Raw genomic sequence first — 17,505 nt, forward strand, 5'->3', positions numbered from 1 at the left:
ACAACAAGTGGGACACAATCGTGAAGTGGAACAAAATTTATTGGATAATTTAAACTTTTTTAACAAATAAAAAACTGAAAAGTGGGGCGTGCAATATTATTCGGCCCCCTTGCGTTAATACTTTGTAGCGCCACCTTTTGCTCCAATTACAGGTGCAAGTCGCTTGGGGTATGTTTCTATCAGTTTTGCACATCGAGAGACTGACATTCTTGCCCATTCTTCCTTGCAAAACAGCTGGAGCTCAGTGAGGTTGGATGGAGAGTGTTTGTGAACAGCAGTCTTCAGCTCTTTCCACAGATTCTCGATTGGATTCAGGTCTGGACTTTGACTTGGCCATTCTAACACCTGGATACGTTAATTTTTGAACCATTCCATTGTAAATTTGGCTTCATGTTTTGGATTTTTGTCCTGTTGGAAGACAAATCTCCGTCCCAGTCTCAGGTCTTGTGCAGATACAAACAGGTTTTCTTCCAGAATGTTCCTGTATTTGGCTGCATCCATCTTCCCGTCAATTTTAACCATCTTCCCTGTCCCTGCTGAAGAAAAGCAGGCCCAAACCATGATGCTGCCACCACCATGTTTGACAGTGGGGATGGTGTGTTCAGGGTGATGAGCTGTGTTGCTTTTACGCCAAACATATCGTTTTGCATTGTGGCCAAAAAGTTCAATTTTGGTTTCATCTGACCAGAGCACCTTCTTCCACATGTTTGGTGTGTCTCCCAGGTGGCTTGTGGCAAACTTTAAACGAGACTTTTTATGGATATCTTTGAGAAATGGCTTTCTTCTTGCCACTCTTCCATAAAGGCCAGATTTGTGCAGTGTACGACTGATTGTTGTCCTATGGACAGACTCTCCCACCTCAGCTGTAGATCTCTGCAGTTCATCCAGAGTGATCACGGGCCTCTTGGCTGCATCTCTGATCAGTTTTCTCCTTGTTTGAGAAGAAAGTTTGGAAGGACGGCCGGGTCTTGGTAGATTTGCAGTGGTCTGATGCTCCTTCCATTTCAATATGATGGCTTGCACAGTGCTCCTTGAGATGTTTAAAGCTTGGGAAATCTTTTTGTATCCAAATCCGGCTTTAAACTTCTCCACAACAGTATCTCGGACCTGCCTGGTGTGTTCTTTGGTTTTCATAATGCTCTCTGTACTTTAAACAGAACCCTGAGACTGTTACAGAGCAGGTGCATTTAAACGGAGACTTGATTACACACAGGTGGATTCTATTTATCATCATCGGTCATTTAGGACAACATTGGATCATTCAGAGATCCTCACTGAACTTCTGGAGTGAGTTTGCTGCACTGAAAGTAAAGGGGCCGAATAATATTGCACGCCCCACTTTTCAGTTTTTTATTTGTTAAAAAAGTTTAAATTATCCAATAAATGTTGTTCCACTTCACGACTGTGTCCCACTTGTTGTTGATTCTTGACAAAAAAAATTAAATTTCATATCTTTATGTTTGAAGCCTGAAATGTGGCGAAAGGTTGCAAGATTCAAGGGGGCCGAATACTTTTGCAAGGCACTGTATATATGTCATAATGCAATGACATAATCAAACAAGTACTTAGACACAATACGAGACCCCCCCCTGCAAATTTGCTCTTTCTCTGGCCAAGATGGACCCACCCACCAATGAGTTTATCTCTGGTGGACGTCCATTTGATTGGACGCTTCCTCATTATGGTTCGTTCTCCACCTGTGATCAATTTTGCGCCAGCATTGCAATCCCCTGCTTTCATTTTGTCAGTCTTGATCTAATGTGGCAAATCTGTCCTTTGCAGCTCTTTGTTTGTTTTTTTTTTTTTTTTTTTTTTTTGTCGTCTAACCAGGACAAATAACTATTTTTCACGCGCGGGATTTGATTCTCAATATGAGGGGCAGTTCTTGCAGATTTTAATGAGGCACCCACGTTCAGGCGTGGAGGGGCTGTTATGGGAGGGTCACCACTCGCGCGTTCGGGCCCAAAGCGACTGCCTGCCGGCCGGGGATGCACATCCTCGGCCCCCCGCTGTCCTCTGCGATGACTACCAACTTTTCCCACAGGCCTGTGAAATGGCAGCTTTGTTACGACGTGACGGCCAAGACCTGGTGGATGGTGAGTAAATTGCTTCCCTTGCTCTTATAATGGCTCAATTTGATCGGAACTGTTACTTTATGAGGGTGGAAGACAATCTTTTTAAGTATACAGTTGATCCCTCGTTTTTCGCGGTTAATGGCGACCGCCCTCTCGCGAAATTTTTGTGTGTGTGCTTAATGTATGTATGCAGATTTAACAGCATTGGACAGATACATATAAGTACTTTAAAAATAAATAATAAAAACATTTATATGTATATTTTAATGATTTTGCAAATGTAATTGTATGATATCTATACAAAAGAAAATGATTTCTACATGTATGCATGCATATATCTTAACATTTTTAATACTGTGATACCTCAGCTCACGAACATAATTGGTTCCCAGAAAGTGTGTGTAAGGCGAAAAGTTCGTCTTCCGAACATTTATTTCCCATAAGAAACTATTAAAATGAGAATAATCCGTTCCCAGGTCCCCATAAAACATAATTTTCTACTAAATAAGCCTTAAAACTACACAAAAATATACCTTATTTTCTTTAATGTCTTCTTAGGCTTAACACTAGCCTGTGGTGGGGTCTTTTTCGGTCCCATAATAGCAAAAGTACACTCAATATGGTCCAAAATTTCTATCAAACGCAAATCACGTCCGCACTCAACGAAAGGGAGGGGACGAAATCCGCGATGGACTGTGGGCACGAAGTTTGAAGCGTGAATTCAGCGAGGGATCACTGCGTATCTCTTGTGGATAACTCATTGCCTGCCACTGACAACAGTAGACGTCCAATTCTTTGACCTAATGGACATTGATTGGACATCTCTCGCCGTGGATGGCAGCCAACGAGTTAAAAAGCTAGCCACTACACACGTGCTCATATAAATAATAGTTCTTTTAGACAAAAGCGCTTTGTCCAACCCGCGCCTTTCCCACACCCGTCTTGGATGTGGGATTTCTGGACACACTGGAAGGCTATTGTTAGCGTTTTTTCCACGCGTATTCGCTAAGTTTTGCTTTTGCATCATCTTGGTGCTGAGGAACTGTTTCATTGTGATTGGAGGAGTTTTGTTCTGCTGCGTTATGCGTTGGGATAGAGTATCAGGATCCATCACGATAATGAAATATCAGGGGTCCTCAAATAATGTCATTTGGGGGTTAAAAAATCTGTTTACTCACATCATCAGCCAGTACTTAAGTGAGTCTTGTGGTTGATAATTCTGAGAGAGATTTGATTTTTGTTGTCATTTCCTCGTTTTCTTTCCCTTTGAACATTGCTGTCATCACTTCAGTCATACTTTATTATTTCTCCATCAGAGAACGGCTTATGTTTGGCCAACACCCATGACACTGAGTGAGAACTCCATTGCAATTTGTTGTGTCATAGATTTAACAATAACCTTGCTTGACTCTTGATATGACTGCTTCAACTTGTTTGCCTTCTCAATTCTGATTTAGGAGGAAACTTATCTTCAAAAGAGCTGTGCTCTTTAACATAATGGCGCATCACATTTTCACTTTATCAGAGCAACTCTCTTTAGGCATATTAAGCACATAGGTTTGGTATTTACAGTCGGTAAAATTGACGCATGTTTGTCATTCCATTCGTCATATAAACAGCGATTTTTTTTTTTTGTCCACTTCTCTTTGTCAACTTTGAACATGCCATTTTGTTAGATTTGGTCTTCTACTGGTGGCATGTGTGGTGTTAGTGAACGTTGTGATCTTGAATGTTTCCCGCATGCAGCGAGAGTGCCAGGGTAACACAGGGAAATAAATAAATCACGTTTGCTCACAGTATGACTCACATTCTTCACGTTTTTTTTCCCCTCATTTTTTTCGTTCGTCCGTGTGCCGTGGTCTGGTCGTGGACCGCGGTCCGCTAATTGAGGGCCCTGGTGATCTATTGTCACAGCCCTAATATTGAGTATTGTAGTGTAGTATAGTATAGTATAGTGCAGGGTTCACGAAATCCGGACCTCGGTGCCACTTTTTCTGTCGTGTTTTCCACGTCTCTCTCCCCTTACACACCTGAATCAAACTATTATATCATCAGCAACCTCTCCAGAAGCCTGATAATGATCCTGATTATTTTGATTCAGGTGTGTTGGAGGAGGGAGACGTGGAAAACACGACAGGAAAAGTGGCACCGAGGTCCGGATTTAGTGAACCCTGTTAGTGTGTGTGTATATGTATATATACATTGCATATTTCTGTGTGTATAACATGTTCACACATTTTCATTTTAGCATGGGGGTGTGAAATTCTGGCAATGCTGTATTGCCTGCCAAAATTATACTCCCCTCCTAACGTCTGAGGAAAAAAGTCTGATACACTTCAAAATCATTCTGGTGGCATCGTCAGACCACAGGAGTGTACCCTAGAAGGCACAAATCTCTAGTTCAAAAAGAGAGCATTTTAGCATGGGGAGTAGAGATGTCCCGATCGATAGGCGTCCCGGTCCGATCACGTCATTTTCAAAGTATCGGAATCGGCAAAAAAAATATCGGCCATGCCTTTTTTTAATATATATTTTTTAATTCAATCGTTTTTTAATTGTATTTAACGTTACAGACATAGTATGTTACACTCATCCAGAGTCTATAGTTTAGGCTTAAGCTAGGGTTATCAAATGTATCCCTATAACGGCGGTAATTAATTTTTAAATAAATATATCACGTTAAAATATTTAACGCAATTAATGCATGCGCTGCACGACCCACTCACGCATTGTCGCGCTCAATCTGTAATGGCGACGTTTTACCTATATATAGAGCTAAAAGGCAGCGTAAAATGAGTAGAGTGAATTCTGGCAGCCTTTGGAGCCTTTTTTTAATTGGCTAAAGCCTTACAATCCCTCTCCCTACGATTAGAAATATGGGAAGCAAGGTGGGGAAGCAAGGTAGCAATTGATCTTTTTCATAACACCTTATGTTATTTCCCAACGCAGAGAAGATATATCAATTGGTAGCACTACGCACAGTCATGGTTCCACTTCCCATCATGCATTTGGGCATGGCTACAGTATCATTAACTGAAAGCTCAACAAATACACTAGATGGCAATATTTAGTCACAATATACAAAGTCACAAGTCTTTCTATCCGTGGATCCCTCTCACAGAAAGAATGTTAATAATGTAAATGCCATCTTGAGGATTTATCGTCATAATAAACAAATACAGTACTTAGGTACTGTATGTTGAATGTATATTTCGTCCAAGTTTTATTCATTTTTTTCTTAATGCTTTGCCAAAATGTATATGATCGGGAAAAATTATCTGGAATGATTGGAATTGAATCGGGAGCAAAAAAAAAAAAGCAATCGGATCGGGAAATATCGGGATCGGCAGATACTCAAACTAAAACGATCGGGATCGGATCGGGAGTAAAAAAACATGATCGGAACAACCCTAATGGGGAGTAAAATTTTGGCAATGCCTGCCTTCCAAAAAATCTCACTCCCCCCTAACTTCTGATAGAAAAGGCTGAAACATTTCAAAATTATTCTGTTTTCATCTTTGCCTAACAGGAGTGTATCCTAGAAGGCACAAATCTCTAGTTCAAACAGAGCATTTTAGCAAGGGGAGTGAAATTTTGGCAATGCCTGTTTGCCAAAATCTCACCCCCCCTAACTTCCGATAGAAAAGGCTGAAACCCTTCAAAATTATTTTGCTGGCATCTTTGGCTAACAGGAGTGTACCCTATAAGGCACAAATCTCTAGTTCAAACAGAGAGCATTTTAGCAGGAGGAGTAAAATTCCGGCAATGCCTGCCTGGAAAAATGTCACTCACCCCCTAACAACTGGTCGAAAAGGCTGAAACACTTCAGAATTATTCTGGTGGGCATCCATACCACTCTAGCCCACTGGTAGAATCTCTGCCAATAATAAAATCAATATGTAGAATAAAGACAAAAAATATACTTTTGTGTAGCCCAAAGTAATGGAGTAAGTGTTTTTCCACAAACTTAAGTAAAAGTATTGTGTGATAAAACTACTCCAAGACAGTACAGTAACTACATTTTTTCTCTAAAGGTTACTCAAGTAAATGTAACTGAGTAAATGTAACATGTTACAACCCACCTCTGATTTGCAACTAGCTATATTTGTTATTACAAGAAATTTGAGTAAAATTTACTTGAAGCACTGGCTGATAATTTCACTTCCTTCTAGTGGATTTACACTAAAAACAAGGGAATCTAACTCGTTTTAAGGAGGTGTCGTTTTGCAAGTGTGTATCGATTATATATAGTATTGTTGTGGTCATCAGTAAAGTTTGGTAATTCATTAGCTGCCATTGGCGAGCATTAATATAATAAACGAAATGGGAGAAAATGGTACATTTTAAAAATAGGAAGAAAACGGTAAATCTTATATATATATATATATATATATATATATATATATATAAATTTAAATAAGCAATAATTAACAATTAGATTTTTAAAAGTGTTTCAGTGTCATTATTTTAGTCGGACTTGGAGAAAATTGACGTACATATTCCGCATGGCCACTCGAGGGCGCCATGTCCACGCTTAGCTGCTTTCAGCGTGTCCGCGTCACATGACTTGATAAGAAGCGCACTGTTGCTCTCCCCCCAACCAATCGGATCCCGGAATGTCAATCCTCGTGGGAAAACGCATCCCTATCAAGTACTGGGGGCTTTGTCAGTGTCGGAAGTGTCCCGTCAAAATAAGAGGGAAAGACCGCTTTCATTATATGATTATCTAATAATCAAAAAAGAACCAGCCTCATTCCTAGTTTGCGCTGACTAATTGGCTGCCATTGATGGTAATAGATGTCAAATCCAATTTGAACCAGGAAAAAACTCATAATCATGTGACTCTTCAAAACAAAATGGAGAACGCTTATGACTAGGACTGTCATAAGGCATCACAATTCTGACATGACACTGTGATGAACATTAATGAATGCTTCTGACAGATAAGACATTATAAAAAATTTAGAGTTTTAGGGTGCTTCGAACCAGTGGTTCGTTGACGAACACTTTTAACGAGCTAAAAACGTGTTTTGAGAGACTAAAACAACGAAAATGTCAGTTTTTGTCAGACGAGACGAGAAATAAGACGAAAATGCGCAATGGTTTCCGTCACGTTCACAACATGTGACATTTTATGTGTAGTTGGCCTGCATGTAGCATTGTCTTGAGTGTGTCGTATCCATGCAGGCTTGCACACACGGTAAGATTTGTTTTCTTGGACAGAGATAAAATGCATTGTTTAAAAGTGTTTGCTGACTGATCATCACACACTAGATGTAACTTGTAGCGTTAGCATAGCTTTCGTGTTCACGTTAGCATTAGGCTAATGCTAACGCCGGGCATCCTCTGAACTCTCAGCCACCCGATTTTTAGATCAGCTGTATTTCTGCTTTGTGTATATCAAGTTAGCGTTGTCCTTGTAGACTCTACAATATGTGTTCGTCTGTCAATGTACATTTGAAATGTTTCAAATGGCACTGACGCAACATGGCCGACAAGTTATAACGAACAAGCTCGCAAAAATCGCAAAATTTGAGAGTACAAGGTGTCGAATGGCGCCCAGCAAGTTATCTCGGCACCCTTCTCTTGGATCGCTTGGGCTTAAATGTAGTCTTGATGAGCTTGAATTGGCTGAGGGGTACGACATCGGGAATGCTCCCACAACCGGCTCTGTGGCAAAGCACGATATGACCAACAGAATGTGACAGCCGATGCCGAACAAAAATGACTTCATGTCCAGGTAATAAAATCACGCCGGCCGCCCTGCCCGCACAGAGAGCGCCGAGACCCGGGATGAATCAAGCCACTTTCACACATAAAACCCGGTTTAATCCCGGGACATTTCCTCATGTATGAAAGCCATGACACGGCTAAATCCTGTGTCATTTTACGCAGGAATTTACTAGGATATGAGTCTGAAAGGGGCTTAAATCTAACTCGTAGCGTTAGCGTAGCATTCGTGTTTGCGTTAGCATTAGGCTAATGCTAAGGGCGAGCGTCTTCTAAACTCTCGGACAACCTATTTTTTCATGCAGTTCATGGTGTCCAGGTGGCTATAATCAAAAATAATGTACCGTATACCTGCTTAGAGTGTATAATCACTACATTGGCATTGTCCTTGTAGATGCTACAATATGTGGTCGTCTGTCAATGTTCATTCAAAATGGTTGGAAACCTTTATTTTTAAGAGTATTTTTAAAAAAAAATTTACAGACGAAAACACTTTCCGTAAACTAAGATGAACATTTAAACGGCTACCAAAAACAACACTGCTTGGAACGGATCAGGGCCTTTACATGAAATAGGATTCTCTACTTAGTTTTCAAGTTACAAAACAACTTTTGCTTATTAAAGTTAACGATGATTGACGGACGTTAAGGTTTGATCTTGTCAGAGACGCTTGGGAGCCGAAACTTCAAAGCGCCGCATACGTCAATCATCGTTTAACTTGTTAAACAGTTGCTGTGGCAACTCATTGTGTGTGTTTGTGAGAGCAGCTTGGGTGGACTCACTCAATGAAGCATTCAATAAAGACCAGCATTTTTCTACTTTTGTTTAAAAATATGTTGGGACAGTAACATGTTTAAAACTTATCATAATTATTACATTTGAAATGCTTAAATACCGTTTATTAAAATATATTTTTTTAAAAGTTTTTTTAACCCCTTCAGAACTGCATTTTTTCATGCTATGCAAAAAAAAAAAATCTGCGCTGATTTTTACGCCACTCAAACACCAATACAATGTACAACTTTTTTGGTCGAGCATATTGCATGCTTTTATTGTTTTTTTGTTTTTTTTTAATGAAGTGGCAATAGCAACTAATTTCAGTGTATTTGATGGTTTAGAGACGCGAACGCGCCATGTCCTTCAGCAGCATGCTTAGGTCTGAAGGGGTTAATTACACTTTGGTGGGAAAAAAGTGGGGGAAAAAATGTCTTATATGTTTCTCTTTCCAATGCTAAATCTGCGTAAATACAGTCGTACCTCTACATACGAAGTTAATTCCTTCCGGGACCTTGTTTGTAAGTCGAAATGGTCGTATGTCGAGCAGGATTTTCCCATAAGAATACATTATAATTCCATTGATTCCAAACTGTTTTTGTTGGTCACCAGTTCATCTAGCGTTTGGTACTTAGAGTTCAAGATGATTGACAGGTTCATAACTTTGATCTGGTCATTGACACCTTTAGTAGCTCTTCGATCAAAGGCACTAATATGCTAATCATCAGTGTTGTTAATCTTACTGAAAAAAAGTAATTAATTATAGTTACAAATTACTTCTCCCAAAAAGTAATTGCGTTAGTAAATCAATTACCTGAATGTAAGAGTAATTAGTTACTTGGCAAAGTAATTGGTGATAATTACTTTTTTTTTTTTTTCCCTCAATAAAAAAAAAAAAAAAAAAAACATTGGCCACACTATGTGAAGTTTTTTGTGAAGGTTTTTGGTACAATTGGCCCGAGCCCAATTCTTTACCCTAATTTACTCTTTACCCTTAATCAACTGTTAAAAGTTGTTAGAATTGCTCCCATTATTGCATTAGTTCCCTTCTCTCTACTTTCGACATATGAAAGTTTTAAAACTGTTTCATCATTTAAAGATAGATTCAGGTCAAGATTTTGCCGATTTAGAAGTATTTTATATAAAAAGTTAGGTTTGCTAGGAAGGTTCTCTACAACAGAGCCATCCTAAAAAGTCTACTGCTTCAAGATGGCGGCTGTCTACTAACGCATTTAGTGTCTGTCATTTTGCATCTAGTTATATCTATATACAGTACATGTGGTATCTACCATGTCTACCATATCTACCATAACATGCGGGCGTAGTTTGAAGGCTATCGGCAACAACATGTATTATTGGAGCTACCTAGCATCGCGTTTGTTCGGCGTCATAACTTTCTTGCCTCCTCCACACTCCTGCTCTGCTCTGTCGTCTCGGTGAGTCAGTCTCCCTCAGACTTTTCGACCAATATAGTAACGCATAGTAACGCATGCCTTTCCGTCCTCAGTAACGGTAACGGCGTTGCCAAGATGAGAAAAGTAATTAATTAGATTACCCACTACTGAAAAAAATAACGCCGTTAGTAACGCCGTTATATTGTAACGCCGTTATTAACAACACTGCTAATCATCTTTAAGATTGGTACATAGTCTGAAGTGTGCTGTGGCAACTCATTGTGTAAGTGAGAGGCTGTTCTCTGCAGCGTGAGCGTCAAAACAAGAACAACTTTTTTTTTAATTTTTTTTTATCGGATCGGGACTCCGTATTGGCACCTCTCAAAATTTGGTGATTCGGGTGCAAAAATATGCGATCGGGACAACCCTAGTACTGTACAGTATAAATAGAATACTGGTTAATCCAGGCCTTTTTGGAGGGGGTGGTACTTTGCGGTTTTTCAATTATCTGGCTGGTTCTAGACCTTGAAAGACTCACAAAATTTTCCGAGCGTGACTTCTTTGGCAAGCAAGAGGTGTTTTCAATTTTAGGACCTCCAATTTTGAGTGTTAGACACATTTTGTGTGATTAAAAACAAACATTTGTACGACACAATTCAGTTGAAATTTCTGTCCAAAATGTGGAGATGTCACAGACAATGCTAGCCACCTTGAAAGACTCAGAAAATTTTCCTAGCGTGACTCCTTTGGAAGTCATTCAAGAGCTGTTTTCAATTTTAGGACCTCCAATTTTGAGTATTAGAAACATTTTGTGTGACAAAAACGTTTCTACATCACAATTTCTCTCTCAAAAAATGTATCAGACAATGCTAGCAAAATTCTAAAGCTAAAATTGTCGTATGTACTCAAATTATCCCTCGAAAGGGTCACAAAACTTTTCCAAGTATGACTGCTGGGGAAGTCATCCGAGAGCTGTTTTCAATTTTAGGACCTCCAATTTTGAGTATCAGAAACCTTTTATGTGAAAAGAACAAATTTTACAACAATTGTAGACTTCAAATAAAATTTTATGACCTTTTTTTTTTTTTCATTATTTGCGTATGACGAGAAAAGATGGCAACAAGGTAGGAACATTTCACCTGAGGTGTGTACATTAAAGTGCGTATGACACCAAAAAGCATGTTTATTTCATATTTCACGCGGTGTTTTATGCTCCTGAATGAAATAGACCGCTTGGATATGTGTGGAAGCGATCGTTTTATATGTTCAATTTTTGAATCCCGCGCCATGAAACTGAGTGACTTCCGGCTCCAGTCTCGAGTTGAGGACGAATGCAAATATGACGCCACCCGGGTCAGCATCTCACAATAAAGTATTGCTTTATTACATGCAGATGGACTGTGGATTCAGCTGATTTTGTGGATTAATTAGTTTTATTTTTCGCATCACGCCAGCCAAACGGCTGCAGGCTTTTGTAGCTGCACCAGGGAGAGGCGTGTGAGCCTTTTTGGGTTTCAAAAGGTTCCCTTTCACCGTGGATATTGGCCAAAACAAGCCCTACTACAGTGGGACCATTGGACTTACGAGGAAGTGAGTAAACATCGTGTTTTGTATTATGTCAAATACTGGGATCATTGCACTCGTTTTAAAATGGAGGTAGCTTGCATTATGTGGCTGACATGCTCCTTGTCCACCGAGAATGCCACTCAGCCGACGACCGGCGGCTTGTCGCACATCCCACCCGCCGGGAGAGCGCTACACTCAGCTTATTGCCCTCTTCGTGTGTGTGTGTGTGTGCCCGAGGTTCTGTCAAATTTTCCACCCGATTAGAAATTTGTGTTAATAATGGCTGCGAATACAGCGATTACAAAGTAAACACAACAAACTTTCTTTAAATCAAGAACTATTTACTTAGGTTTGATCATGGACAAGTCGAAAAGTTCTCCTCAGACACATCCTGCCATGTTAGCTGCACAGCAAATGCACGCCGCTCTCACTGTTCTTCGCCGTGTAGTTAAGCATTAATTTACGCCATATTTGTGTTGACCATGTGGCCGCTACATGCTCCTCCGACGAGGGCCAGTTTGTCCGTCGGTAATTCTCTAGCTGCTTCCCCGGCAAACATGCTCGCCTCCCGCAGCAGGGGACGAGCTGTAACTTGCTCGCCGCCGAGCGAGTTGCCAATCGGCGAAGACAATCGACAACCCCGCCACGTGACCGGATCCCGGGTAGTTTTGAGTGATTTTACAATTCAGAAGCCGAGAATAGTTATGAAAACATCACTTGGTTTGGGTTAGCATGTCGGCCGAGAATAGTTATGAAAACATCACTTGGTTTGGGTTAGCATGTCGGCTAGCTGTCACGCCTCTTGGTTTGTTTACATTCTCCGAAGACGCCTCTTGGTTTTACGCTCTCTGAAGCCACGGCAGGGCAATGACAAAAGCCGGACTTATCCGGTGGCATAAAATATCATTTGGGAGGTGCGACAGTAAAAGTGAAGTCGACAGTTTTGACCATTATTGAGTAATTTTGCCATGTCGCACTGAATAAATACATTTTTAATATTTCATATTCCATTTAGCACAAGACTTATTTGTCATGACCATACAATTTATTTAGCAAGTGGGGAAAAATACTCGGATAAAAAGAATATCCTGTGAAAATATTGGAGTAGAGAGACTGAAACAATGACATTTTTCTCGTCATATGCACTTTATCAAATTGTTGTATATAGTCGAATTGTCTCGAAATATGATTCGAATTCACAAAATAATGCTATTTACTTTTGGGAGAAGTAATTTGTAGGTGTACTGTAATTACTTTTTGAAAGATTAACAACACTGTTTATCAATAGTACAACCCCAAGCAAAAAGTATGGAATCAGCAGTCTTAGACGAGCACTCATTCATTTTATTATGTAGAACAAACTCTGATAAAAAGCTTGAAAAAATAATGAATTGTGAGGAAAAGTGGCATGGAAAATGAGTGAATGAATAAATATTTCAAAAGTGCAACTCTTTACCTCACTGGAACAGCACCAAACAGAAGTTCCAGCATCATCTTGTCAAGAGTCAATTATCTGCATTAGACAAGGTGTCAAGAGTCAAGAATCTGAATTGGACAAGGTGATGATGCTGGAACTTTGGTTTGGTGCTGTTCCAGTGAGATTTACAAAAATGACTGCCTAAAGAAAACATCAAAATTCCCTCAGTCCTTGATGATATGGTGCTACATGTCAGGCAAAGGCACTGGGGAGATGGCGGTGTTTCCATATATATTTCCCTGCACTTGCTCTATAAAAGTAATTTCCTGACCACCACAATGTTTTTATTCATTTATTTTAGTGTTTCTGAATGCTAAAGAGTTGCACTTTTGAACTAATTCGTTATTTTTTTAAGCTTTTTATTTGAGTTTGTTCTACATGATAAAATGTCTGAGTGAGTGCTCGTCCGAGACAGGTGATTCCATACTTTTTGCTAGGGGTTGTATATTCAACATTGTTTGTTGTCAAAAATTTCAATGTCAATGGCTCGTGGACGGGGTGGGGACGGGCGTGGGGTTGGTGGTGCGTCCCCTCTTGCCATCCCTGAAGGCCGGGTGATGGGAGCACGGGTGGCTTGGGGGACCACCCTGGATCCCGGGGGGGACAATGGCTTCTTTGCTGGGCTACGGGAGGAGGGATGGGCTGTGCTGCCCGTGCCCCGAAGCGCCCTCCCTCCCCGGGTTGGCTGGGTGGGGGCCGTGGCTCTGAGTTGGCACCCACGTGGCATCTTCTCTCGTCTGCGTGGCTGTCGTGTGCTTGGTGTGGCTCGCGTGCGGCTGCATGTGATTGGGCGCGCTTAGGTGGGGGGTCCCAGTACCGGGATTGGCGATGGGGCGGCGCAGGGTCGGTCGCCAACAGGCTTACACTCACAAGGGATTCACACGATTACTGGGTCCTAGATCACAGAGCTGATTTGTGTACACTCTACCCAGAGGCGTAGCAAGGGGCCCCAGGCAACAAGCAACATGAAGCCCTTCGAGTGTGTGCAAATAAGGGGGACAGTTGGACTTGGAGCAATAGCATATTTAATAAAAGTATAATAATGCCTCGGTCTCATAGAGCTCGTTTTAGGACACTCAAAGTGCCCGGCTTCTACTACATTAGGACATACAACTACAGTAACATAGTACACTCACTGCTGTCTTTCTTGCTTTTGTACTCTTCTGCTTTTTTTTTTTTCTTTTGTCGCTTCCAGAAAGATAACTTCTCTTCATTTTGGATATACTGTACGCCAATTAAAAAAAAAAGCCAAATCACCGCCCACTCTCACTCTGTCACGTGAGGGAGGGGGGGGGGGGGAGCAGCGAGTGAAGGGGTCCCTTCAGGGAACTCAAACACAAGGTTTTCACTGGCACTGTCGCACTTGTCGTAGTAAAGCTGCGTGTGCTAAATCTGTTGGCCCTCTGGGGGCCCTAGGCAATTGCCGGGTTTGCCTAATGGGACGCGACGCCTCTGACTCTACCCCTTTCAATCACTTATCTTATAGACCCTACTCACCTACGTCACAAAATGACGTGTCGCTGTATCCGGCCGCCATATTGTCCGTCATTTTTTAGCCCTATTCTCAATGGTTTCAATTAGTCGTGCAATTTATAGAGCAATTCATGGAAGCCCCGGTGTTATCTGACGCTGTAAACTCATTGGATGCGTTGCATAAAAGGCGTTATGTGGAAAAGCTTCAGTTTATCCATTCGCCAGATCCATATTTGATGCCTAAATCGATGTTTTTCGACCCGCTTTCTTCGCCGTCTCTGCCTGACATCTGCTACCCTGATATTTACAACTATCTTGTCCACACAAAATCAGCCTATTCTCACGAAAGTTTGAAAAACTTTAAGAGCTTGGAGGCTTATAAATACTTCGTTGCTGGTTGGGTGAAACAAGTCCTCGTCCACGAAAATTCGGCAGGAATCTATCTCGTGCTCGGGAAGGTGAGTTTTTCAATTCAAAATCTTTTGTTCTTGCTAACATCCACTGTCAAGTCTAATGTATTTCATGTCATTTGTCAATGGAGCTAGGGCTTTTAATGTTTATATGGTTTAGCGATAGCACTCTCACTACATACACATATAATACGTAATAAATATGAAGTGCGATAGCACTACTCCAAATTGTCCCTAGTTGAATTTTTTTTTTGGCTTTTGACCTCAATAGTGAAATTGTGAATTAATTGTATGACAACTGTCTTATTATCCCCTTATAATTATATATTTTCAGGTAGTTCGTTCACAACGTCTGAGTGTATGTTGTCGGCGATTAGCCTAGCACTGATCTTAATTGTGGTTGTCAGCCCCAAACCCTCTAAATATATATTAAATGCATCTTACCAGATATTAAATGACTACTACATAATCTGCGGTAATCGTTTGGAGCCCAGTTTTCTCGTCGAATTGCAGCAGCCCATCTCGCTCTCCTCTCCGGGTCTCTCGGAATCCGGTCAAACTTCAAGTCTCTCAGTCTATCTTCTCTGTTATTGCAACCGACCGCCACACACGCCTTCCCCATTTTGATTATTAATGTTAACGAGCAGAAAAACACGCCATAATAGGAGGAATTTACGTAGCGGTAATGCATCAACAGTGACGAGTTGACGGACAATATGGCGCGGGGGCGTGGTTGTGACGTCACGTGAGTAGGGTCTATAGACCCTACCCACGTGACGTCACAACTCCACTCTCCTGAATGGTACCGCCCAATTGGCCGTCAAAACATAGTGTTAACCTGTTACGGCTACGTACATTCCTCCTATTTACGGCGTGTTTTTATGCTCCTTAACATTAATAATCAAAATGGTGAAGGCGTGTGTGGCTGTTGGTTGCACTAACAGAGAAGATGGAAGGAGAGACTTGAAGTTTTACCGTATTCCGAGGGATCCAAAGAGGAGAGCGAAATGGACGGCTGCAATTCGACGTGAAAACTGGGCACCAAAAAATCACCACAGACTATGTAGTAGTCATTTTATATCCGGTAAGATGCATTTAAGATATACTTAGAGGGTTTTGGGCTGACAAATAACCACAATTAAGATCATTGCTAGGCTAATCGCCGACAACATACACGTATGTATGTAGTGAGAGTGCTATCGCTAAACCATATAAACATTAAAAGCCTTAACTCCATTGACAAACGACATGAAATACATTAGACTTGACAGTGGATGTTAGCAATAACAAAAGATTTTGAATTGAAAATTTCGTAACTCACCTTTCCAAGCACAAGATAGATTCCTGCCGATTTTTCGTGGACGAGGACCTGTTTCACCCAACCAGCAACGAAGTATTTATAAGCCTCCAAGCTCTTGAAGTTTTTCAAATTTTCTTGAGAATAGGCTGATTTTGTGTGGACAAGATAATCGTAAATATCAGCGTAGCAGATGTCAGGCAGACAGGGCGAAGACAGTGGGTCGAAAAACATCGATTTGGGCATCAAATATGGATCTGGCAACTGCATAGAATAAAGCTTTTCCACATAACGCCTTTTATGCAACACATCCAGTGAGTTTACGGCATCAGAAAGCACCGGGTCTTCCATGAAATGCATTTTAAATTCCTCGATCAATTGAAACCAATGCTAATACACAGACAAAATGACGGACAAGTGGGCGGAACCATACAGCGAGCACGTGGTTTTGTGACGTCGGTGGGTAGGGTCTATATAAGTAAAATGGCGCCATTGTAGGCTGTTTGCGGCAATGCGTGAATGAGTCGTACCGCAAATGCGTTAATTGCGATAAATATTTTCGCGTGATTAATTAAAAAAAATTAATTACTGCCCCTTAACGCAATAAATTTGACAGCCCTACATTTAACAAAACAAAATAAATGCATTCATTTAGGATGAAATCCATAACTGATGCCACAATAATCTAACGATATACTGGCAAGCGGGGTGGCCAGTGGGGTGGCCGTGGCCACCCCTGGCCACCCCCTGGTGGCGCCACTGCCCTTGCGTCCAATCCATGTGAACTGGGAGGCTCGCAGTTCAAATGGCACTGACGCAACATGGCTGACAAGCGATAACGGCCGTCCTCTTTGGCTCACAGCGCGCTTTTATAATCTAGTTCTATTAAAATGTCATATTTATACTAAGCTGCCCACACAGTGAAAGTGAAGGCGGGGACGACAATCCGAACCGCCGGCCTACTATTTTGGGTCAATTTTACTAACATAAAAAAAAAAAAACTTGCAAGAGGAAGGAAGACGAGCATAAAAGAGGGAGGGGGCGCGAGGTGCTCCATTTTTTTTTTCCACTCCTAAAAAAAATAAACTTTGTTGTTGTCGTTATAACTCCAAAGTAAAAGCGCATTGAGTGAAATCTAAAGTTGAGTTGTTCATTAACTCGCTTTTTGATGGCTCGGGTCCAAAGTGCGACGTACATATTCAACCTCCCCCTTTTTTTAAAAAAAGAAGTGATTTTGAAGACAAGGTGCTCTGTGGATGGCTGGAAGAAGAGGAGGAGGAGGAAGGCGGTGGGAGGGCGAGTTGAGAAG

The 17,505-nt window shown here is 41.1% G+C and overlaps 1 protein-coding gene across 5 annotated transcripts in view; it reads left to right on the forward strand.

Annotated features, from left to right (window-relative positions):
• The first annotated feature begins 1,779 nt into the window (after nucleotides 1-1,779).
• The window catches only part of LOC130927803 (nuclear factor 1 B-type-like), a 148,627-nt gene continuing 132,901 nt past the window's right edge, over nucleotides 1,780-17,505 (forward strand). The window contains exon 1 of one of the 5 annotated variants that reach the window (XM_057853837.1): nucleotides 1,780-2,096. In XM_057853837.1, the coding sequence (XP_057709820.1) occupies nucleotides 1,989-2,096 (108 nt within the window). In that variant the 5' untranslated portion in view covers nucleotides 1,780-1,988. The remainder of the gene's footprint in view (nucleotides 2,097-17,505) is intronic. The other 4 variants (XM_057853830.1, XM_057853831.1, XM_057853832.1 and 1 more) reach the window with 4 other exon arrangements.

This window comes from Corythoichthys intestinalis, chromosome 13, assembly GCF_030265065.1.
Source record: "Corythoichthys intestinalis isolate RoL2023-P3 chromosome 13, ASM3026506v1, whole genome shotgun sequence".
Classification (NCBI taxonomy): domain Eukaryota; kingdom Metazoa; phylum Chordata; class Actinopteri; order Syngnathiformes; family Syngnathidae; genus Corythoichthys; species Corythoichthys intestinalis.